The 25,659-nt window shown below is 40.8% G+C and overlaps 1 protein-coding gene across 1 annotated transcript; it reads left to right on the top strand.

The window, feature by feature from the left end:
- The first annotated feature begins 8,215 nt into the window (after nt 1-8,215).
- Nucleotides 8,216-25,204, top strand: Akr1c14 (aldo-keto reductase family 1, member C14). Its single transcript, NM_138547.3, is given in 9 exon segments — nt 8,216-8,356; nt 13,227-13,394; nt 15,412-15,528; nt 17,607-17,684; nt 18,225-18,347; nt 20,240-20,349; nt 20,616-20,781; nt 22,351-22,433; nt 23,876-25,204. Coding segments are annotated over 9 exon segments (969 nt in total). The 5' UTR covers nt 8,216-8,272; the 3' UTR covers nt 23,916-25,204.
- The last annotated feature ends 455 nt before the right edge of the window (nt 25,205-25,659 follow it).

Genomic DNA, 25,659 nt, shown 5'->3' with positions numbered 1-25,659 from the left:
TTCTTTTTGAATGTTTTTTCTTCAAGTTATTGAACATTATTTTAAATAACCTTTTTGATTGTAAAGAAATGGATATTATCAACTTAATTTAAGCAGGTTTGGATAATTTTATTAGTTGGCAGTAACATACATTCTTTCATTTTTTTTCTAATTAAGCTTTGTTGAAGTTTTATTTTTGGGTTTATTTTTGAACTTTCTTTTTGAGTTTCAGGCATTGTTTTCGTAATAAACTAGGAAACATAAATATTTTGAGTATATAAGTCTATTAGAATACGTGGGTTATGAACAAAATAAAACAGAAGCATTCAATGAGAAATGGGGAGGGGGTGAGTGTATTGGAGAGGGCTGAGTGTAGGGAGCTGTATTGGATTTGGCCTGGCCGTTTTGTGACTGTTTAGCTCAAAGTGGCTACGTGATTCTTGGCCACACATACTCCTCTAAGAGCCTCTCCCATGAATTTACGGCACAGGAAGATAACATTCACAGGATGCTTCAGCCTAAGCAAAAATCAGTTATCTCCTCAGTCAACACCTGGTGTCTCCACTGCCTGACCTCATCTTCTACCGCCTGACCTCTTTGCCTCCAGCTATCACTGCCTATACCCTCATCTCCCCCTCCTTCATGTTTCACAAAGGTCACTCCCCCTACCTGAAAGCCTTAAAAGCTGTAATGTTCATCCCAATAAACGAGACCTTGACAAGAGAATCTTGCTTGGTCTCCTTCTTCTCTCGCCCCCCATTAGGCCCAAGGGTAGTGCCCCTTCGGAACCCTGAATAACTGGGTCCCCGCCCAGTTATGGGGCAGCTGAGAGGTTAAAAGTGTGGGCTGCTCTTGCTGTTTGATTCCCAGCACTCACACTGGTGCGATACAAGTGTAACTCCAGCTCTAGGACACCTGAGTATTTGTGTCTATGGGCACATGTAATCATGTGAACCTACCTGCCCCATGTCTTAGTCAGGGTTTCTATTCCTGCACAAAACATCATGACCAAGAAGCAAGTTGTGGAGAGAAGGGTTTATTCAGCTCATACCTCCACATTGCTGTTCATTACCAAAGAAAGTTAGGACTGGAACTCACACAGGGCAGGAACTTTGAGGTAGAAGCTAATGCAGAGGCCATGGAGGGGTGCTGCTTACTGGCTTGCTTCCCCTGGCTTGCTCAGCTTGCCTTCTTATAGAATCCAGGACCACCAGCCCAGGGATGGCACCACCCACAATGGACTGGGCCCTCCCATCCTTGATCACTAATTGAGAAAATGCCTTATAGCTGGATCTCAGGGAGGCATTTCTTCAAGGGAGGATCCTTTCTCTGTGGTAACTCCAGGTTGTGTTCAGTTGACACACAAAGCAGTCAGCCCCCGCCCCCCCAAAAAATCCATATAATTAGAAAGTAAAAACAACACTTAAAAAGACAGAGAAATCAGTAGGTATCTATTGGATAGTAATTCTACCTGGTCTCTTACATTTTTTTCTTTTAAATACCAGTTCATTTTCTTTGTCTTTGTTTTAATTTATTTTCTGTATGTGTTCCTTTTTAAAATCAATTCTTTAAGAATTTTGTGTAAGTTGCGTTCAGACTTTCTGGTCCCCCAACTCTTCACATATCCCTTTCTCTTTCTTTAGCCATACAACCAAACCAAACCAAACCAAACCAAACCAACCAAACCGAACAACTGTCAAGGTCAATTTGTGCTGTCAAATAAAGTGGACTGTGGAGGTAGGATTGTGTGACCCTTTACCTGTCAGGATTTTCTAGGCTATTTTACATGTGACAAACAGAGGGACCAGTTGTCCATTTGAAAGACCAGGAAAAAACTCAGACCCCCTATCGAACAGAGTAGAGCCAAAAATGTAGATTAACCAGCTCAGTGACTCTGCTCCAGGAACTTAACTGACCATATAACTGATGATTACACCAGCTGGTTCAACAACTCTCTCCCAGGAACCAGCTGACCATAAAGTTAGATTAAAATCTTAAAGAACAATCTTGAGAAACAGGGAGCTTCTCCTTTCGATTTTTTTTCCGCTGCTATTCTCGACATTTTCCAATGACGCCAACCCTACCCCCTTGGATTGTGTTTTTTTTTTTCCCTTTAAATACCTCTTCTCCCAGCTACTTGGGGTCGAACTCCTCTACCCCCGCATGGGATATGAGTCTTGACCCCAGTGCACATCAATGAAACTTGTGAGATTACAGCAAGGAGGTCTCTCGTGAGTTCTTGGGGGGGGGATCGCATCATCCTGAGGCTTGAGTGAGGGTCTCTCCACTTCGGGGGTCTTTCACATTCTATGTCAGTTGTTCAAGAAGTTTGTATAGTGAACAGTCATGGCGTGTAGTGACTGTAGCTCCCTTCAAGGAAATATGAAGTGTGTCTAATAAAGTAAGCAACAAATTTCCTTCTTGTCAAAGGGGCAGCTATGCTTACCATCCCTTGCAAATAAGCTGGGTTCCCAGTGCTCAAAAGCTTTTTTCTTTCTTCTAAATCCACTGAGTGTTCAAATGCCACTGAATTGCTTCACTTCATGTTCTGGAAACTAGAGATGCAGGAACCATCTCAAAAGGGACCTGATTTTGGCCACAGATATTGTCCTGAAAACAAGCTATTACTTGTCTTTAACCATGACAACTCTTATAATGAAAAACATTTAATTGGTGTTGGCTTACAGTTTAAAGGTTTAGTCCATTGTTGTCATGGTGGGAAGCATGGAGGCATACAGGAAGTTGTGGTACTGCAGAGGTCGCTGAGAGGTCAAGAGTTCTACCTCTGGATCTACAAGCAGCAGGGATTTAGAATACTAGGGCTAGCTTGGGCATCTGAGGCCTCAAAGTGACACACTTCCTCCAACAAGATCACACTTACTCTGGCAAGACCTCCCAATAGTGCCAGTCCCTATGAGCTTTAGGGGCATTTTCACTCACACTACCATACTAACTGAGAATGTTAAGAGTTTTCACTGCCACACATATCAAAACATATCAAGCTACTTTATTAGTTTGCAAGTCAGATTAAAATATCAGCTCTTTAATATTCTTGACAGTTATTTGGAGAAGACTCCAGAGCAGGAAGAATGAATAGTTGTGGTAGAATGGGAGTATTATGTGCTATTTCCCTCCTTCCTTCATTTTCTGAAACAGGGTCTCTCTACAAAGCTCTGGATTTATAGAGTTTTCTCTAGAACTTATAGTGTAGAGCAGGTTGGCCTTAAACTCACAGAGATCTGCCTCTCTCTGCTTCCTGAGTACTGGGTTTAAGGTGTGAGCAATTATGCCTGGCTGTGTTTTCTTTCTTTTAATGCAATATAGTTTTTTTTTTAATCTTTTGGGAATGCCACAATTCATATTACATACTGTGATCATGGTTGTTCCTTCCATTTCCCCTAATTCCTCCTAGAGCCATGCTAACTTTGCCTAACTTCATGTATTCATTTTCATTTTTAATTAAAAAGTGTTGGAACTCATTGGGTAGAGTTTATACTGCCTATACACTCAGCATAATTCACCTACCAGGGGTCACACACTTAATGAAAACTCCATGTCTTTCCCCAAACCAGCCATCACCTATCAGTAGCTCATCAGCTAAGAGTGGGCCCTATTTTCAGTAGGTTGGGCAATGATGATTCCATTGGAACCCGACTATGAGCAGTAATTCTACTCACTAAACCCTAGTGAATACATAAGCTCTTGCCTCATGTATCAAGTTGGAAAGACTGATGGTGCCCACACTGCCATGGTACCAAGAACTGGGCGTAGGCCTGAGGGATTTAACAAAAGACAGAGATTCGGTTCATTTGTGCTATGAGAATGCCAATGCTTTACTGAGGTTCACAGAATACATACCTCAAGTCCACTGGGTGGAAAAACCCAGGAAGCACAGTGGAAAAACATATTTATGCCCTCAGGAAAAAACCCAGGAACTGACTCAACGGTGTTACCACCCATTGCCCATTAGCCAAACAGAAAAGGCCAAAATGTTCTTTTCTTAAGAACAAAAGTTTCCACATGCATCAGCAAGGCTCAGCAGGGGGCAAACACTGAGGGAGCCCAGGAGGGTCTTGTCCCTGCCATCGGGAGACCCAGTTATTCAGGGTCCCGAAGAGGCTTTCTACCTGTGGGCCAAAATGGGGGTGAAGAGAAGAAGGAGACCAAGCAAAAGTTCTGTTGTCAAGGTCTCGTTTATTGGGGTGAACGTTACAGCTTTTAAGGCTTTCAGGTAGGGGGAGTGGTGTCCTTTGTAAAACACAGAGGAGGGGGAGGTGCGGATATAGGTAGTGATAGCTGGAGGCAAAGAGGTCAGGCGGTAGACGATGAGGTCAGGCGGTGGAGACACCAGGTGTTGATTCAGGAGATAACAGGTATCTGCTAGGGAGCTGAGGCATCCCTTGAATGTTATCTTCCTGTGCCGTAAATTCATGGGAGAGGCTTTCATTCAACAATCTTAAGACTTAAGGCAGTCATCTTAGGGGTGAGTCTCTGTGGCCAAACAGCCCAGAGTCACCTAGTCACTTTGAGCCATGCAGTCAAAAAGCGGCTAGGCCCAAATCCAATATGGCTCCGTGCAGGGTCTGACAAAAGACCTCTATGAGATTATGTTTTTAAGCTGCTATCATCCTGTTTTATATTCCCCACTACTTGGCCAACTCCTTTGATCCTCACAGTTTAGATTTCTATTCAGGACACTGTCATCTCTTTTCATTGTTACTATAGATAGTCCTTGTATCCACCTGTCTTTTTCTCTTTGGAATTCCTCTCTTATTCAGGCGCATCTTTATTATTTATTTATTTTTCCTGAGCCAACAGCTCAGTGGCATGTCTTAGTGCTCAGAGCAAGAGCTAATGTCTGTCACAGCTTGCTTACAATCTCATGCTGTGTGCATTGCTTTCAGAGGTTGTAGTTTATTATCTAGCTCCTCAGTTGCTTTGGGGAACCTCCATAGTCATGAAGCATAGCCCATTCCTTAAGGAAGTATGGCTGTCTGTGCTACATAGTGAAAGATGGCCACGCTGGAATTTTCCCTCATTGTAGAGGAATTTTGTCCCCGCCAGTGGGGACCCAGTTATTCAGGCCCGAAGGGGCGCTACCCTTGGGCCTAATGGGGGGCGAGAGAAGAAGGAGACCAAGCAAGATTCTCTTGTCAAGGTCTCGTTTATTGGGATGAACATTACAGCTTTTAAGGCTTTCAGGTAGGGGGAGTGACCTTTGTGAAACATGAAGGAGGGGGAGATGAGGGTATAGGCAGTGATAGCTGGAGGCAAAGAGGTCAGGCGATGAGGTCAGGTGGTGGAGACACCAGGTGTTGACTGAGGAGATAACTGATTTTTGCTTAGGCTGAAGCATCCTGTGAATGTTATCTTCCTGTGCCGTAATTCATGGGAGAGGCTCTTAGAGGAGTATGTGTGGCCAAGAGTCACGTAGCCACTTTGAGCTAAACAGTCACAAAACGGCCAGGCCCAAATCCGATACGGCTCACTACAGAATTTTAATCCAGCAACATGGTTGCTCTGGCAAGGGATCCCATCCAAAGATATGGTCTGGCTTGGAAGGCAGGCACATCCTGGATTACAGTAGGATGTGGCTGGAATACAGATGTGCCTTTGTACACATCTAACAATGAACGTAAGGTTAGCTTATAAAAAAAATAGCCATGTTTACAAGTGACGTCTAATTGAGGGGCAGACAAAGTGACAGAACAGAGAAAGCTTTGACAAAATGAGTCAGAGATAGGATATGCTCAACTCTCAAAATGAGTCAGATAAGTCAGAGATAGGATATACCCAACTGCCCAACTCTCACAAAAACAGACAGGAGAGAGAGGGAGAGAGAGAGAGAGAGAGAGAGAGAGAGAGAGAGAGAGAGAGAGAGAGAGAGAGAGAGGGAGGAAGAGGAGGAGGAGGAGGAGGAAGAGGAGGAGGAGGAGGAAGGGAGGGAGGGAGCATAGTATTACTGGAACAGGTAAAACCAGCACAAGCCAGAGAAGGAAGTTTGAATCAGTCAGCTTGGAGAGGAGTTTGGACCAGAACGGCTGAATTGAACCAGTCAGCCAGAGGGCCCAGGTTTTATTCCAAGCATCCACATGGCAACTCACAGCTATCTATAATTCCACTTCCAAGTGATCTGACATCCTCACTCAGACATACATGTAGGCAAAGCACCAATGCACAAGAAATGAGAATAAAAATGCAAATAAAAATGCTGGATTGTTATTTTAGATTGTTTTCTCTTCTCTGAATGGAATAGAGAAAGAAGTCTTTTTTTTTTTTTTTAAAGATTTATCCATTTATAAGTACACTGTAGCTGTCTTCAGATACACCAGAAGAGGGCATCAGATCTCTTTGCAGATGGTTGTGAGCCACCATGTGGTTGCTGGGAATTGAACTCAGGACCTCTGGAAGAGCAGTCAGTGCTCTTAACCACTGAGCCATCTCTCCAGCCCTGAGAAAGAAGTCTTGAAGAGAATGCTGGCTACTAATACAATCCTTACATAAAAGTAGAAGAGATATTTTTCCTAACTTCTATGCAAATCTCAGTTTCAAATACAGGGGAAATGGAAAAATATAACATAAGAAAAAGGAAAGTATCAATAAGGTAAAGGAAAAGCCTATGGAATATATGGGAATCATTACCAGTTACTCCCTCCCAAAGCATAAATATCTAGAAAATTTAAAGATCTGAAAAATCTATAATTGAAGTAATAATTCAGCCAACCATGAATGGAAAAGTAAACAGCTCTAGAATGTCCAAAAGAAATATAAAGTTATTCACTGTTTAAAGCAATCAAGAAAATGCTAATCAAAGCTGTCCTATACCAATCAGATGTCTGACATTAAGAAAAATATGAACCAATAAATGCTGATGAGGAAGGGAGATGGTGGGGGCCTTCTACATGGCTGGTAAAAAGGTAAATTATTTTAGCCATTATGGACATCAGCATAAATTTAGCTTCAGAAAGCTAAAAACAGAATTTCCTTTTGGTGCAGATATTCTGCTCCTTCATATAAATGTGAAATAATCAAAGTCAGTATAATAAAAGTATCCATGTGTCTTAGGGTTTCATGGCTATGTATAGACACCATGACCAAGGCAAGCTTTATAAAAACAACATTTAATTGGGGCTGGCTTACAGGTTCAGAGGTTCAGTCTAGTATCAACAAGGCAGGAACATGGTAGCATCCAGGCAGGCATGGTTCAGGAGGAGCTGAGAATTCTACATCTTCATCTGAAGGCTGCTAGCAGAATACTGACTTCCAGGCAGCTAGGTTGAGGGTCTTTTTTTTTTTTTTTTTTTTTGGTTCTTTTTTTCGGAGCTGGGGACCGAACCCAGGGCCTTGCGCTTCCTAGGTAAGCGCTCTACCACTGAGCTAAATCCTCAGCCCCGGTTGAGGTTGAGGGTCTTAAAGCCACAGTGACACACTTACTCAAACAGGACCACACCTTCTAATAGTGCCATTCCTTGGAGCAAGCATATGCAAATCATCACAGTATACATCCACTCTCTTTAAAGTGCTTTTTTATTTTTTATTTTTACAATGTCCAGGATGTGGAATCAGCCCAGGTGCCAATTGATGGATACATGGATAAAGCCAAGTGTGGTACCTATTTAAGATAGAGTTTTATTTGGGAGAGACAAATAATATCATTTGCACCAAAATGGATGGAGCTTTGTGAAAATCATCTTGTTAAACATAAAACCTCCAACTCAGAAAGGCAAATAGTTCAAGCATCCCTACAGATGGTGTCTAGTCTTTGAAAAAGACATGAAAGGAGAAGGTAGACAATTTAGGGGGGCAGAGAGGGAACAGAAGGAGCAGTGGGAGAGGTAAGGGTGATCAAGAAACATTGTGTCTGTGTGGAAATGTTACCATGAGACTCTTACTCTTTAGAAAGTAAAGAAGAAAGAGATATCCTTTTCAAATGAGAAACCAGAGTCCAGTAGCTGAAGTTACGTTTTAGGTAACGTATAATTGATTACCATCGGTCAGCCTCCCCTTAACAATTTACAGAAGTAAATCTGGATTGTGAACAGAACCTTTCCTTCTACAAGAAATTCCTGGTTTCATTTTCATGTTTCATTAATTTATTGGACACTCGTGCACACACACATGCAAGCAAGCCTCTAGTTTTCAGTCTCTGTGGACTATTGCTTTAAGCTGACTCCTCCCACATGCCATTGTTTAACTTTCCAGGAGATATTTAAGGAGCTGTAACAATTTCGCTGGCTTTTATCCTGTGCAAAAAGAAGACCCAAGACCTGCTTGGTTGCATGAGTAACAAGCGATGGATTCCATATCTCTGCGTGTAGCACTAAATGATGGTAACTTCATTCCTGTACTGGGGTTTGGAACCACTGTGCCTGAGAAGGTAACAATTGGGTCTTGGGCTTAAGGGTTTATAGGAGATCAAGGATGTGCTTTCAGATCTGCTCCTGTTTGCCTCAGGGTCTGCAGATTAGAGTTCTTCATGTGTAATAGAGAAGTCAGACTTGTTATTGTCCCTTGGAGATTTATCATGTGGACAATGTTGTTTATTCTGGGCTCTGCTTCTCTTTTAGTTTCAGTCTGTTTGGGAGAGAATGAAAAATAATCAGTGCTACTGCTCTGCTTTGAGTTTTGTTACAAAATGATTAGCCACATGGATTATTTCTACAATTCAGATAACTACTCCTCTCAGGTAGACGTGAGCCGGAGAGAAATATTTGTGGTAGAATTTACTGAGTTGTGGTCTATGTCAAATGAGCAGTTGGGGAGCAGGGGTTAAATCCACAGCACAAATTCCAGACCTATATTGAAATAGGATTTCTTTCCTACTTTCGCTTCACAAACATTTACCTAAAAAGAAAATAGAACACTATTTTTGAGGTGAACTCTACTTTAACAAGGCGACTCTAAACCCTTGCTGCATGTTCCTATTCATGACATTTGAATCAAAACACAACAGGAGGTTCTGGGAAACATTTTCCATTCTGATCTAGTCCTCAGTGAGTGGCAACGACTAGCACTTTAAGCTTGAGTCACAATTTTCTCTTGCAGAAGACAGGATCATAGAGACACTATGACCTCTTTTGATAGGAATTTTTACTTCATAGCATACATACTTGAAAGAGAGGTAAGGAGGAAAGATATCACAGCAGCTGAGGTCTCAATACATCTGTAGGGCTCAGAACAATTTAGAGAAGGGCAGGGCTGGGCTCAAGAGAGGCCACAGGGAAAACTGTTTAAATTGGAACTCAGTCTTTGAGCTCAGTGGTTAAGAGGAGTGCCCCCTCTTGCAGAGGAACTGGGTTCAAGCTCTGGCACCCTCATGGTGGCTCACAACTGTCTATAACTCGGGGCCCAGGAGATTGAACATTCTCTTCCTGTCTCTGCTGGCAGCAGACAACGAGGGATACACAGATAGACATGCATACAGGCAAAACACGTGAGAGAAAATAATTTAAAAAAAAAAGAATGGAAAACTGTGAATTATACTGTTTTAGGTAGATTGAATACACCAGAGAAAACAATTCCTGAAAAATTTTGTAGGGTTTTTGATGAACTGAGTTTGGTTGGTTCCCGGGATCACATGGCAGAAAGAGAGAACTGCCACTCAAAGGTCTCCCTCAGACCTCCAGATGTACCACACACACACACACACACACACACACACACAAGAACATATGCATGAATGCACACTCATATGCATGCGTGCAAATAATAAAAATATTAGAAAAATTCTATAATTCATTTTATTCGTTTTTTATTTTTTTCATCTTTATTAACTTGGGTATTTCTTATTTACATTTCGATAGTTATTCCCTTTCCCAGTTTCCGGGTCAACATCCCCCTAACCCCTCCCCGTCCCCTTCTTTATGGGTGTTCCCCTCCCCATCCTCCATTTTATTCCTATTATCTTCTTTGCTGTTAAGATGAATCAGATCCATGCTGTATTGAAAACAGACTCATTTTGGTTATATTTTTCACAAGTGGAATTTCTTAACATTATGGAATGTAAATTATGTATAGAGAATAATAGCTGAAGTACTGATTTTTTACTTTGAGCTGAAAACAACAATTAACAACAACAAAGAGTGATGGTGATGGTAAAGCTGCCACATAAAACACAAGGGTATTAGAGGCAATTTTATCCAGGAGAGGTAATGTGAGCTTTATCCCTAAGACTGATTTCTCTCACAACAGAGCCAGAACAAATATTTATGGGAATAGATATTTCCATGTGACATTTGCTAGCTTATGTAAGCCTTCTTAGTAATTTACAGCATTATCATTTCATTTTATTTGCATTAAATGCAACATTTCGAGTTCCATAGAGTTTTGAAGTAGCATCATACTTGCTCATATTTTCAAAGATTTAATTTCAGTGTGTGAATGTATGTGTGTCTCTGTGTGAGTATGGACATATGGCCCTGAGGCCAGAAGAAGGTGTGTAGGGAAGCCAGGCTCTGGGGTTAATGAGATGCAGCTTCACTTTTTGTGAATTGTACAAATGCAGGTCAAATTAACACATGACATAGCATCCATCTGTATCCAGCTATTCCTGTATTGCTAAGCTGCTCAGTCAATAAATAAAGCCAGAGCAGTCAAGTTTACACATAACTCAGTTTTTAGGCTCCCTAACAGTGATCTAATGCAAAAGATTCAGTGGAAATGACTTCTAACCACACTTCCTCTTGCAACCAATGATCAAAACGCACCTTGGTGCATCACTCAGCAAAACAAGATTTTTTTTTAAGTTAGTTCCTGTTTATGCCAGTCATTCATGAGATATGTTTTCAACAGAATGTGAACTCAAAACATTGAAGAATGTTGTTAGCTCCCCGCCCCCCCTTTCTGATCCTGAATCAATAGATAGAGGACTCTGACCATGACTCAAAGGTTTGTGCTTTCTAAGCAAAGGAACATTTTGTTAAGCATTGATATAGTGTTGACTTCAGTGCAGGGTCATTTTATGAGCAGCCATGGCTATTTTATTGTCCTCTTACAACTTCTACATGAGAGAGTCTTGGGCTAGAATGCAACGCATTGACATGCATTGCCATTGGCCACTTGTTCTTATCAATGTAGATGTAATTAGAGAATGATCTTTATGTCTTGTAGAATTGAAAATAATTACTCCTGGGAACACACACACACACACACACACACACACACACACACACACACACACACATACACACACACACACACGCACACACAGAGAGAGAGAGAGAGAGAGAGAACTATAAGATGCTATATAACCTTTGTAATTTCATTGAAAATCATCTAAAATTTCTTACAGATATAAAATAGTTTCTTATTTTTCTTTACAATAGCTCTGTGTGTATATGTGTGTATGTATGTGTGTGTATATATGTGTATGTGTATATAATTATGTGTGTGTATATATATGTATGTATATATAAGTGTGTGTATGTGTGAATGTATATGTGTGTATGTATGTGTGTGTATGTGTGTGCACACATGCACATGCATGTGGGTGTATGCATGAGGAGGCCAGAGATCGACCTTAAGTGCTGTTCTCCTGATGTTATTCACCTTGCTGTTTATTTGGGGCAGAATCCTTCACATGCCCGGAACTCACCAGGCAGGGTAAATTGGCCTGATAGATCTGCCTGCCTCTGCTTCTTCAATGCCTGGATCAAAAGCATGCACAGCTACACCCATTGTTTTTACATGAATTCCGGGGGTCCACCTCAGGGTCTCATCTTGTGCAGCAAGCATTTTACTGGCTGAACCATTTGCCTAGTCCTAAAACACATTTTAAAGCATATATTTAAACATGGGCTATTAAAAGCAAGAAGAAGACACACCTAAATATAGGTATGGGCTTTTCATGGAAAAAATCACCCATTATCATTTTTTTCCTTTTATTGGATATTTTCTTTATTTACATTTCAAATGGTATCCCTTTTCCTGATTTCCCCCCCTGCAACCCTAGCCCATTCCTCCTCCCCCTGCTTCTATGAGGGTGCTTTCCCATGCACCCACCTACTCCCTCCTTCCTCTCTGCCCTGGCATTCCCCTACACTGGGGCATCAAGCCTTCACAGGAGCAAGGGCATCTCCTCTCATGATGCTTGACAATGCTATATATGTGGCTGGAGCTATGGGTCCATCCCTATGTACACTTTTATTGGTGGTTTAGTCCCTGAGAGCTCTGGGGTGTCTGGTTGGTTGATATTATTGTTCTTTCTATGGGGTTGCAAACCCCTTTGGCTCCTTCAGTCATTTCTCTACTGGGGACCATGTTCTCAGTCCAATTGTTGACTGCAAGCATTGCCTCTGCCAAATCCTCTCAGGTGACAGCTATATCAAGCTCCTGTCAACAAGCACATCTTGGCATCAGTAATAGTGACAGGGTTTGGTGTCTGTATATGAGATGGATCTCCAGGTGTGGCAGTCTCTAGATAGCCTTTCCTTCAGTCTCTGCTCCACATTTTGTCCCTGTATTTCCTCCTGTATTTTGTTTTCCCTTCTAAGAAGGACTGAAGCATCCACACTTTGGTCTTCCTTCTTTTTGAGCTTCATGTGGTCTGTGGATTGTGTAATAGCTGCATATACTATTTAACTGAAGTTATTATCTTCAGAGAGTTAATACAAAATGAGTTCACAGAGTGGTACATGAATATGGCAGGGTCACAGTTGGTAAGGTGAATCTAGTTCACAGGAATCCATCAAGCAGGACATCTTTACTGTATACAAAGGTAACAGTCTTATTAGAGATACCTAGAAAATACATGGGAAAGGAAACAGTGTCTTCTTCAAGGTCATATACATGTCTGGACTTAATCCAATTTTATTGTTATTTTAACATAATATAGCTGAATATGCCACCATAGCATATGTTGCTAACTGATATGGTATTCTTGGTTTTCAGCTGGTAAGAGGCTGATTCCTGGGTGAGAGGCTCCTTTCTCTTCCTGTATTCCATTCCCATAAGTTGTCCTATATTTCTATACTGCCTCAATTGAGTCTGTGATTCCTTTGATCAAAGGACTGCATCAGGAGATACTACTCAGGACTGACAATGTCAGTAATGCAGTGATTGACTGAGCATGTTTGTGGGGAATGCTTACCTCTAGGACTGATTGGAAGAGACCCAGGGAAGTTGTACTGAGCTTGTCTCTACACATACATAACAACCCCAAGACAGAAGAAGTTGATTCACTGGAGAAACATTGATTGTATTTGAAATATCTTTCATTACATAGATACTATTTTTGGTTGCTCCTTTAGGTTGCTAAGGATGAAGTTATCAAGGCTACTAAAATAGCTATAGATAATGGATTCCGCCATTTTGACTCTGCTTATTTGTACGAAGTAGAAGAGGAAGTGGGCCAGGCCATTAGAAGCAAGATTGAAGACGGCACTGTGAAGAGAGAAGATATATTCTATACTTCAAAGGTATTTTGTATATGGGATGCTTGTGGACTATTTAATGTGATAGAACTATAGGGATAATATGTGTTTGGATCAATACCTGTTTCTTACATCATTTTTAAATACTACAAGGTTTAGTCATGCACTGTCTTAGTTAGGGTTTTACTGCTGTGAACAGATACCATGACCAAGGCAACTCTTATAAGGACAACATTTAATTGGGGCTGGCTTATAGGGTCAGGGTTTCAGTCCTTTATCATCAAGGTAGGAACATGGCAGCATCCAGGCAGGCATGGAGCTGAGAGTTCTACATCTTCATCTGAAGGCTGCTAGCAGAATACTGGCTTCCAGGCAGCTAGGATGAGGGTCTTAAGCCCACGCCCACAGTGACAACCCTACTTCAAGAGGACCACACCTTCTAATAGTGCCACTTCCTGGTTTGAGCATATATAAACCATCCCACACACACATTCATGCATTCAAGCTAGGATCAAAAATAGATAAATACTTCTTTGTTACCTCTGTGGAGTCAGAATGTGTGACTTTCATGTAAATATACTGTTCTGAGTCTCAGGTCAAAGCAGAGTGGCACATCATGAAATGTACAGTCAGACCGAACTCAACCATGACCCAATGGTGACCACTACTGAGGAACTGAAGGAGAATTTGAGAAGCAACAGTAGCAGGGGACTGTAGGTTATACTGTTCCTGGGTGACTTTACATGGCATTCTGGGGAACTTCTTTCAAGTTAATTCAGGGAGAGAAACAACGAAAAGCAGAATCTTTCTCATCACTATCACCAGACTTGCTCAGAAGACAAGGTCCAGTGGATAAATGTGGGTATTTGCACCATGCCCTTGAGCACACTGAGTTTCATCACTGAGGAGGGGAAAAGGAGGGAATGTCTTGCCTGAGGCATTTCTTAGGCAGGCAGAGGCACTCCCCCCAGGAAAATAAAAAAAAAAAGTTCTGTGGGGATAGAGTTCACACAGCAGGCTAGTACATAAAAATCTATTGTGTGCAGGCTACAGGAGCCATACTTCGAATCTTAAAGGGAATAAGAGACAGATTATTCTGGAGCTATTTGGAGTAACCCTGGCTTAGGAACTTAGATGTAGGTTACCCGAAGTTCTATGTTCCAACATAGAGGTAGTTTCGTGAAAGTTTTATATTTTCACAGAACAAAGAAACTCATAATGCACATTTAAAACACATTGATGGGTACGTCAGAGAGACAGGTACAGTGAGATGGGCGTGTTGTCTGTGGGCCCAAGATGCAGTTGATGACTTCTTAAATTTCGGATCGCTGGAAGCTAGTAGTTCCCTTAAGTTAATATATTCTCAAAGGATTTTTTTTAATCTCTTAGTCACAAGATCTAGTTCACACAGAGATGATAAGGAATGGCTGTTTCAGAGGGCTCGACTAGATAAGATAATTAACCTTTGGACATTTGACATTCCAACCTGTCCACAATGCTGAAGTTCTTTTTTCCGGAGCTGGGGACTGAACCCAGGGCCTTGCGCTTCCTAGGCAAGCGCTCTACCACTGAGCTAAATCCCCAGCCCCAACGCTGAAGTTCTAAACAGTTAAGCACTCTGCAGGAGTTTCTGTTCACTCATAGCTGAAGTATACACAGTTAAGTCCAGCACACACTCACACGGCCCCAAGATGGTTCTCTACAACCTTCAGTTATGTACTGTGAATGAATAATTCCTCTTCCCTGTGTATTCAAATGTTTGAGTGACTTAGACCAAGCTGTCCCTTACTTTGAAAACTGAGCCTTATTATTAGAGAAAACAACTCTCTCTTAAACGTTCCATTCCATGTTCAATAGATACGTGACAGTATCCTAACATGTCATAGTGACATAGCATTGGACTATACACTCAGGGAAGTTGACATGTGAAAAACCTAAGGAAAAGGAAGGAAAGCAGGGAGGCTGTTTTTAGGTGTGGATAAAAGTGTCTCCACATTCGATAAAGTAACCCAACCAAAGAAGATGCGTTCTGAGGTTAAAGCATCATTCTTTAACTTTGCAGCTTTGGAGCACTTTCCATAGACCAGAGCTGGTCCGAACTTGCTTGGAAAAGACACTGAAAAGCACTCAACTGGACTATGTGGATCTTTATATTATTCATTTCCCAATGGCTTTGCAGGTGAGCAATTGCTATGCTTAAAATTTTCTCAGTAGTGATGCTGCTACAACCAACAGTTATCGGACAATTCGAGATTCATCTTCTTGAGTAAATATATGGATAATCATTGTTCTAGTGAAAATTAGACACAGTAATCCCTAAGTCCCATTTCCTAATGTTATTTTTGAAGCCTCAAAACCATGCTTTCTGCTTGTGAAAGAAAATAATTTAGCTGGCGTCTGCATTAGAAACCTGGAAAAAACCCAATAGCTACATTCAAGGCATACTTCTGGTCTTGGTCCCTATTTTGTCTCTCTCTCTCTTTGTGTGTGTGTGTGTGTGTGTGTGTGTGTGTGTGTGTGTGTGTGTGTGTGTGTGTGTGTATTTTTCTGTGGGTGTTCATGTATATGAAGGTGCACATGTGTGTGTGTGTGTGTGTGTGTGTGTGTGTGACTGCACATTGCTTGTGTGTGCTAATGGATATAAAAGACAGAACACAGCCACTAATGTTCTTTAGATGCTGTCCAAAGATTATTTGAGACAAGGTCTTTTACTGGTCTAGAATTCTGAGTAGGGTAGACTGCCCAGTAATCCACCTGTCTCCACCTTTTTACCTTTTTGAGTTTAAACTCAGGTCATTAGGCTTTCAAGTCAAATGCTTTACCCTCTGGGCCATCTCCTCAGTCCGCCTTAGTCTTTGGAAGGTGTGTACATGCAGTTGTGGAGATTAATCAAACTGCCATACATAGGCTTCATACTGAGATGACATCATCTCTCATAACTGTGCTCTAAGAGCAGATCTGGTGTTACACACCCTGGGTGTCCTCATTAGTTTTAGCTGTCATTTTTGACAGTGCCCAAAGTCATCTGAGGGAGTCTCAGTTGGGAAATTGCTCAGTTCATATTTGCCAAAGGCCATGTCTTTGAGAAATGATCTTGATTATGGGTTGATGGGAGAGGGCCCACCCCACTGTGGGAAGTGCCATCTCTCTGCAGGCAGTCCTGGCCTGTATAAGGAAGTTAGCTTAAGACTGAGGAAGGGAGCAAACCTGTAGGCAGTGTACCACCATTTTTAATGCTTCAGTGTTTTTGTTTTTGTTGTTTTTGAATCCTGGTCCTGCCTTCCTTCAATGATGGGTCGTGATCTAGAAGTGTAAGACGTTAAGTAAACCCTTTCCTCTCCAGTTGTTTTCAGTCATGGTGTTTTTCTCAGAAACAGAAAGAAAACTAGAACATCTGGTTCTCATATTACCAGCCCTTGGAGATTTGGCGAATAGTATTCCTTTGGATAGCTTCGTGGTAGGGCTTTGTAGATGGCACTTAGCCCAAAATAACTGTGTCATGCAGAATTCTTGCTATAAAATTACCAAAACTTTAAGCTAGTTTGTACAGTGGAAGTGATTATGTTATATAACCAGGAAGTCCAAGCCATGGCGACTACGTTTAAAGGCATGAAGTAGCCTATCTTCAGAAATATTTCTCCATCTTGTAGCTCTACATCATGTTTATTTAATATGGGGCTATCATTTGCTATTGGTAGAAAATATGGGCTTGTGGCAATTCAAGAGTCATGGTTAGTAGAACTTGAGAGCTATTCTGGTTTTCTTAATAGCCACATTAATCCGGATATAATCTCTCTCTCTCTCTCTCTCTCTCTCTCTCTCTCTCTCTCTCTCTCTCTCACACACACACACACACACACACACACACACACACACACACACATATGATAAGGAACTGTCATGAACATAGTACATTATCACATGATATATGGTCTATGTAATTATCTGATTTATCAAAAATATAGAGACATTTTTTTATAGGAAATATAATATAGGGGCTGAAATAATGACAAAAATCACACAAGACTCCATCAGACAGGGGAAAAAAGCATTTCTAATTATATGGAAAATATAAAAGATTAGAGGAGGCCAATCTTTAAAGAGTGGCCTCTTGTCACTCCAAATGTAAAGTAGCTAAAATAATGTCCTACTCACTCAAGAAGGCTTTATTGTCCAGACTTTGAAGGACTTGGCAGTGTGGCTAAGTATAGTAACCTGACTTCAGAGAGGTCTCTAAAATGAATGATTCTATTCCAGCCTGGAGATATATTTTTCCCACGAGATGAGCATGGAAAACTATTGTTTGAAACAGTGGATATCTGTGACACATGGGAGGTGAGTCCTTGGAAGAAAGAGCACAGAAGGGGACACTGGGAGAGAGGATCAGGTATGATGTCCGCCTGTAAGAACATAATGTACCGGGGCTGGGGATTTAGCTCAGTGGTAGAGCGCTTACCTAGGAAGCGCAAGGCCCTGGGTTCGGTCCCCAGCTCCGAAAAAAAGAACCAAAAAAAAAAAAAAAAAAGAACATAATGTACCTTTCTTGATCTAGAACTGTATAATTTTCACAAGTGGTGCTATGGGGATGCTAGAGGAATTTGTTGTTGGAAAGTACTAGGGGAGGAGAACTGAGGTTAGGAATCTCTTTCCAAGCACATGTTGTAATGTCAGCTATTTCTTAAGGACTCAGGACTTCTTTTTTTGTTTGTTCATTTGTTTGTTTTCTATTCCTCTGCCCTTTCTTTTCTCCACCAATTCTTTTCCTCTAGACAGTCAGAGCCAGTGGCTCCCTCAGCATTGCTCGAAAACTTCTCTCTTAACACTACTTCTTGGAACAACTGCACAACTTATCCTCCACCCTCTCTTTCTCTACAGGCCATGGAGAAGTGTAAGGATGCAGGATTGGCCAAGTCTATTGGGGTGTCCAACTTTAACTGCAGGCAGCTGGAGAGGATTCTGAATAAGCCAGGGCTCAAATACAAGCCTGTGTGCAACCAGGTGAGCTATTTCCACCTCTTGGCCTTTCATTCCTAATTTTTTTCTTCCTGTACCACTGACTTGTTGTCTAGTCCTGTTCATTTCGCTTTCCTAGGATGGAAATTCTCAGAGTGGAGTCTCTTAGAGGACATAAAAATCTCTTCATTACAACTCTGTGAGAAAGCCAGTGGGCTTAGGGATACCACCTGGCCAACTGGTTATAAGAAGGAGAAGAGGGAAATGCTGTCAAGGGCAGGAGGCAGCAGTTATAGTGTGACTTCTGAGAGCAAGTTGCTTTTCTTCTCCGTCTATGAGATTAGATTGGAGGAAGAAAGGTGCTGTGGAGGGAACTGTGTTCAGGGGGAGTGGCCCTGGAAACACAGTGTGGGCAGTAAATAGTGATAAAGTCCAAGGAAAGATCAAAGGTACAGCCATGCGTGTTTGATGGCTGCACCCTTGGTCCTGACACATTCAACTTCAGTTTGATTAACCAAAGTCATAGTTACAGGGAAATTAACTGGTAGCTATCAGACTCATCTGAATTTGTGAGATATCTTATCTGGGTATGATGAAACCATATCGGGGGATTTTGGGCAGAGCACTTTGAGTTGATTCCTTTCTGCTTTCTAACAGCAAATCAACTGTTTAAACACACACATACACACACACAGACACACACACACAGACACACAGACACAGACACACACAGAGACACACACAGACACAGACACAAAGACACACACACACAACCCCCCTAGACACACAGACACAGACACAAAGACACACACACACAGACACATACAGACACAGACACAAAGACACACACACACAGACACACACACACACACACAGACACATAGACACAGACACACACACAGACACAGACACAGACACACACACAGACACATAGACACAGACACACACACAGACACAGACACAAAGACACACACACACCACCCCCTAGACACACAAACACAGACACACACAGACACAGACACAAAGACACACACACACACAGACACACACACACAGACACACACACAGACACACACACAGACACACACAGACACAAAGACACACACAGAGACACACACACACAGACCAGCACATATCTGGAGGTTTGTAAGAATTGGTTGGTTCTCTCTTTCCACCACGTGGGTCACAGGAGTTGAAATCAGCACTTGATGGCGAGTGCTTTAATCTGCTAAGCCATTGCACCCGCTCCTTTTAGTTTTCTTACATGATATTTTGCTATATATGATTTTTTTTTACATGTAAGACCCAACTCACTTCTATATAAGCTAATGTAAACATTAGTAGTTTGCCTTTGAATACTGGTGTTCTGACTAAAGCACCAAACTGAAGGTGAGCAAAGGGATTTGTGTACTCTCTTTTCTCCTCTTTGTGGCTGACTTATGGACTTCTTATATTGATGTGGGTGCTATCATTTTGGTCTTCACACGTGCTATTATGGGCCTTTGGCCGAAGTGTTGCCTCTACTGTGGTATACTGTACAAGTTTGCAAGAATATTTTCCTTGTTCCCACCCTGGAATATGCCAATCCTAAACAAATTAAGTTTAGTTCAGTAATTTTCTAGATTTAACTCTCAACAGGCTTAGAGGTGTTGGTATTTAAATTTCTGAAGATCTGTGATGATATTGACTAGTAAATGATTACTTAGAATCTAAGTAATGGTCTATAGAATTGTTTCTTCTCAGGTAAATATTTAAAAACAAAACTTTTTACAAGAAAGACACATTAAATTCATTTTGTTAAAGTGATTGCTACTTAATGTTTTTTTTTTTTACTTCAAATTTCATATTTTGCTTTTCAAGAATTCGAGTTCTTTCATTTTGGTGTTTCCATTTCGTATTAATACAAAGCTTCGTGTAATCTGACTGTCTTTTGTCAGGTGGAATGTCACCTTTATCTCAACCAGAGCAAAATGCTGGACTATTGTAAGTCAAAAGACATCATTCTGGTTTCCTACTGCACGCTGGGAAGTTCACGAGACAAAACATGGTCAGTACCAAAGGTGACAGAGCATCTCAAACATCATGGCTGAAACTATGTTTAGTTCCATAGCACTGTCTAGATTGAATTCCCAATGGACTCAGGGGGATTGGTATTTCTGAGAAGATCTGAGATGATATTAACTCTCCCTGCAAAGGGGAGGGCAAAGAACAGTTGTCTATCTATGGTCTGGTTACCTGTTTTTGTAAGTCTCCTGACATAAAGGTAATTTGCATTTCAGGGGTTCAGCATTTTCTTTTAACCTTCCCTTCCAGGGTGGATCAGAAAAGTCCAGTTCTCCTAGATGATCCAGTTCTTTGTGCCATAGCAAAGAAGTACAAGCAAACCCCAGCCCTAGTTGCCCTTCGCTACCAGCTGCAGCGTGGGGTTGTGCCCCTGATCAGGAGTTTCAACGCGAAGCGGATCAAAGAGCTAACACAGGTGACGACTGGGCTGTCGGCCTTGAAGTGCTTGTGAAATATCTCGTCTTAGGGTTACTATTGCTGACATGAAACATTACGACTAAACACAATGTATGGAGGAGAGGGCTTGTCTTACACGTTCACAACACAGGGCACCATCAAAGGAAGTCAGGATAGGAACTCACTCAGGGCAACATTTGAGGCAGGGGCCATGGCAGGGACACTGTTTACTGGATTGTTCCTAATGACTTCCTCAGCCTGCTTTCTTATAGAACCCAGGACTACCAGCCCAGAGATGGCAATACCCACAATGGGCTAGGCTCAATCACTAATTAAGAAGCTATATCTGGATCTTATGGTGGTATTTTTCCTCAAGTGAAGTTCCCACTTTTCTAGCTTGTGTCAAGTTTGACATTAAGACAAGCTAACACATGTCCTTAACATGGGTCCTCCATGATCTCTCAGACTATTTCTGTGCTTTTTCAGGAGTCAGTTTCTCTTCCCACCATGGATTCCAGGATTGCATTTGGGTCTTGCTAAACCATTTTGCTGGCCTGGGCTGACCTTTGGCATGTCTTTTCTGTCCACTCTTACATTTGGAAGAGAGTGAGGCTTCTTTATTGACTGGTCTGTTGTCAGTGCTGCCCAAGTTTTCTTTCATATAGTTTTTTCTTTACTCTTTAGCTAACTAGCTTAGGCTGCATCTTGTTACTTGTTGTGGAGTGGGCTATTCTAAAGATGGCTGCTATTTCCTCTCTCTCTCTCTCTCTCTCTCTCTCTCTGTTGTGTATGGACATGGTATGGTATATATCATAGATGTCGGACAACCTTGGGTGTTAGTTTTCACTTTTCACCTTGTTTGATACAGAGTCCCTCTTGCGCATGGCTGACATTGGGTTAATTTAATGTCATAATTTGGTTTCTGTTGCTGGCATAATACCATGACCAAAAGCAACTTGGGAGCAGAAAGGGTTTATTTGGCTTACACATTAAAAGCACAGCGCGTCTTATCCTTAATAGTTTTCTCAGCTGCTCAGATACTGAATTCCAACATACTTTATAGGAATACTGTAGATCCATAAGATCATTAGTCTGAATATGTTGGGTGCTAGTGATGATAATATTCATGTTTAATCTCCCTAATTTAGATAAGATATTTTGAGGCCAATTCCTATGCTCTTTGCTGATGACTTCATTAGTATTTGACAATTTATAAATTAAACTACATAAACCTAATTTTCTCATTGTATTACTAATGGGATATAGGAGTCTCTGCCCATACATTGTACTAAAATTCAGTTTTAAATTTTTTTTCTGGTATTCTAAGTTCATTATCTCTCTTTCTTCTCTAGGTTTCCTTTGGCTTGTAGTCGTGTGGTTTCAATCTCTTACATAAGAACCTGAGTTTCTGTCTTTTCCACCTGTTATCCTTTAATAATTTGGATGCTTGTTTGGTATCTTCAAGATATTTGGAATGTGCCTCCTATGTTTTCAATATCGCCACTGCAACACTCTGTTGAATTCACTTGGATTTTCCAGACTAGCAATATGTAATATAAAAATAATAAAATTTCTACTTTTGTGATAGGTTTTTGAATTCCAGTTGGCTTCAGAGGACATGAAAGCCCTGGATGGCTTGAACAGAAATTTCAGATACAACAATGCAAAATAGTGAGTAACTTTGATCATTGTACTACTTCAATTTGCTTTTTGAGTAGGACTGTCACGTGTTAAAATAGTCAATATTTGTAAGACAGAGACTAGTATGAGTTGGGAAGGAGCTGCTCTGGGTGTTCTTACCAATTATCTCCAGAGCTCTATCCAATGGTGGAACTAGGGTTAGCTTTTCCGCAGTCTCGTGTCACTGAACTTCTGCATGATACAATGCCCTCATAGAAACCAGCCCCTGTATAGGTTTCTGCCTTTTACAACGATGTCACAAGACATGTACATTATCATACGGAGAAATGAAATGTTTCTAAAGGTCAGCTAATGACAGTTGCTTCTGAATATCTCCTGAGTCTTCCTGTTAACTGGATTGAAGGGTTGCTTTCAATGCTATTGTCCTGGTTAGACTCTCTTATCTATTTCATATGGGATTGGTAATTACACCTTGAAAATTGATGTTTTTAATAGATTTTGGGCCTCTCAATTCCTTTGGCTTCACATTTGTTTGGTTCTCAAAGCTACATTTGTATGAAAACCAGCCAATCTTTGTGAGTCGAATAGAAACCATTGTTTTACATTTCAGACAGACAGAGAGCTCAGTGTGGAGAACAGAGGAATCTTAGATTAGTGAGATAAGAAATCAAAGGGAGATCTTGAAGAGATTGTCACTGTTGGAAAAATCTGAAGCCGACAGATGGTTTCTAGTCTCCTTCCTGTCGTAAGGTTGTAGGAACTGAGCAAACACATACCCTATCAAAGAGAGTAGGCAGGGATAATTCTTCTGCTCATGGGAATTTAAATTCACAATTGAAATGATAGAATGTACATGAAGTGAGAATAGCCTGATGGAAAATTATATGTGCTTAAAAATACTGCTATTTTTAATTTATATTAATACAGCATTAATAATCTTTTGATTTGTACAGAGGGCAGATAAGAGATAAGTAGAGACAATAACGCAAAAATAGAATGACAAGCAGAGAGGAATTGTTCCCATCTTTTAAGTGTTAAACTATAAAGAATGATCGTTGTCAGCTGTGCTTTGTGTCACTAGTAAAGGTTCAGTATCAAATTCCAAAGTATGCTTCTGAAGTAAGGAACTCAACATTCTTAAACTGGGCATGGTGGTACACACTAACCCTGGGTGGTGGAGGCGAGATGGTCATAAGCTTAACATTATTGTTAGCTGTAGATGGGTTTGAGGCCAGCCTGGGTTATATGAGACCCTGTGTATAAAACTGAAAAAATATTCCATTTATAAACTTAACATATTAAGTCCTTATGTTAGTTAGCATTGCTATTGCTGTGAAGATATAGCATGACCTAAGAAACCTGGGGAGGAAAAGGTTTATTGATCTAGCCTTTAGTACTGACCAACATTTGGACTTACCTTCTTTAAAACAAGGAATTAATTTCTTACACTATACATTTTTTTCTAATTTTAGTTTTGATGACCATCCCAATCATCCATTTACTGATGAATAGTAACATGGTGGACTTTGTCAGCATTTCTATCGGAAGATCTGTTTATGCATTGTGATTTGAAAGATATCTTGGATACTGGTGACTGAACGCATCAGACCACTGTTTCTGTTAATTCACAGTCAGCTGGAGCAATGTCCACAGTGCTATGAGGGAAGCCATGTTTTTGTCACACTCTGAAATGGAACATCACGTTGCTTTTCCTTGTGTTTTTAAATATTCATTTATTTTGCTTTCCATATATGAATATTTTCCCTACATGTATGTGTATCTCATGAATGTCTATGTCCATGCAGGGTTGAAGAGTGTTGCAGGTCACTTGGAACCGGAGTTACATTGATTATGGAGTTACCATGTGGGTGCTGGGAGCCAAACCTAGGTCTTCTGTGAGACTAGCAAGTGCCTTTGAATGCTGAGCCATCTCATTAGGTCCAACCCTAAAGATCCTTGCCTGCCACTATTTCTGTGATCTCAATGTTTTGTTTTCTCCTGACTTCTGACACCAAGCTGATTTGCTAGAAGTCTTGGGCATGAAGTGGGTGTTGAGGACAGTTATTGCAAAGGGATTTCTGGGTGGGAGTTGAAAGAACGTTCAACATTCAGGGAATTAATTGTTCGAGGTTATTGATTAGTCAATATTCCCCATATTCTTTGAGGAAGAAGAAAGTACTCCATAGATTTTCCCTTTTTCTTAGTTTTGAGGTAGGGCACCTGTGGCAGGAGTGACCAAGAGACCCAGGGTTCTCTCCAACAGCCCAAGAACCAGAGCTCCAAGAACCTGGAGAGCAAGTTCTTGTGGGAAGGTTGGAATGTTGGTAAGAAGAGAACCAATTTAAAAGCATCATCATGATTCAGATGTGGGGAGTTTGAGAGGAAATTTGAATGTGTCTCTCTTTTTGGGAAATATATCATCTTTTTTCTTTTTGTAATTACATGTTGGGAGCAATGCCCTTGAAACCCTCCATTATTGATGTTATGGTTAGAATTAAGTATGACTGGGTTCATGGAAAATCCCCAGCCAGCTGCAGAAGACTAATACAAATCTGGTGGTCAGGATGAATAATGATATGATAAAGTTCTGACCTTGCTGAGAAATACATCTGACATCAAGATACCCAATGTGATGACCTGTAAGCTTTCTGAAAAACCAACATCCTGTTGACATCAGCTGACTACATGTATACTGTGCCCTTGGCCTGTGTAAATGTTTCACACTTCCCCCCTCCCTCTGTTACTCATGTTATGGTATAAATTCAGCCTTGGTAAAAAATAAAATTGTCTCCTTGATCAGACTTTTGTCTTGGCGTCCTTCTTTGCGTCTCTTGTCCCCCATTCTCTTCCAGGTACCCTCAGCACCCTCATTGACAATTGCATGTGACAAGTAAAAGGGAAATCTACATATTTCATCCAAGACAGACAGCTATACTTGATCTTTATATTTTCAAGGGTTTCAGTAGTTGCATTATTGAGCTATGGAAAGAAAAACTAATTCACAGGAGTATAAACTTCATATTCATCAAGTTTTCTCAGACTTAAAACTTGGTTTTGTGAAACTTGATCTTATATGTTTATAAAAAATTATAAAAAAATTATCAAAGAGCAATAAAATTTCTAGTTGTTTAATAATAACTCATAAAATATGAATGAATAGCATAATAAAATTCTATGAAATGTATTAAAATGTGCTGATACAATGTGCCATGTTTTTATTAATAAATGGAATAAAATATGTAAATGTTATAACAGG

The sequence above is a fragment of the Rattus norvegicus genome, chromosome 17 (genome assembly GCF_021556685.1).
Source record: "Rattus norvegicus strain SHRSP/BbbUtx chromosome 17, alternate assembly SHRSP_T2T, whole genome shotgun sequence".
Classification (NCBI taxonomy): Eukaryota; Metazoa; Chordata; class Mammalia; order Rodentia; family Muridae; genus Rattus; species Rattus norvegicus.
Note: the sequence above shows the minus strand (reverse complement) of the source record. Positions and strands in the feature narration are given on the sequence as shown.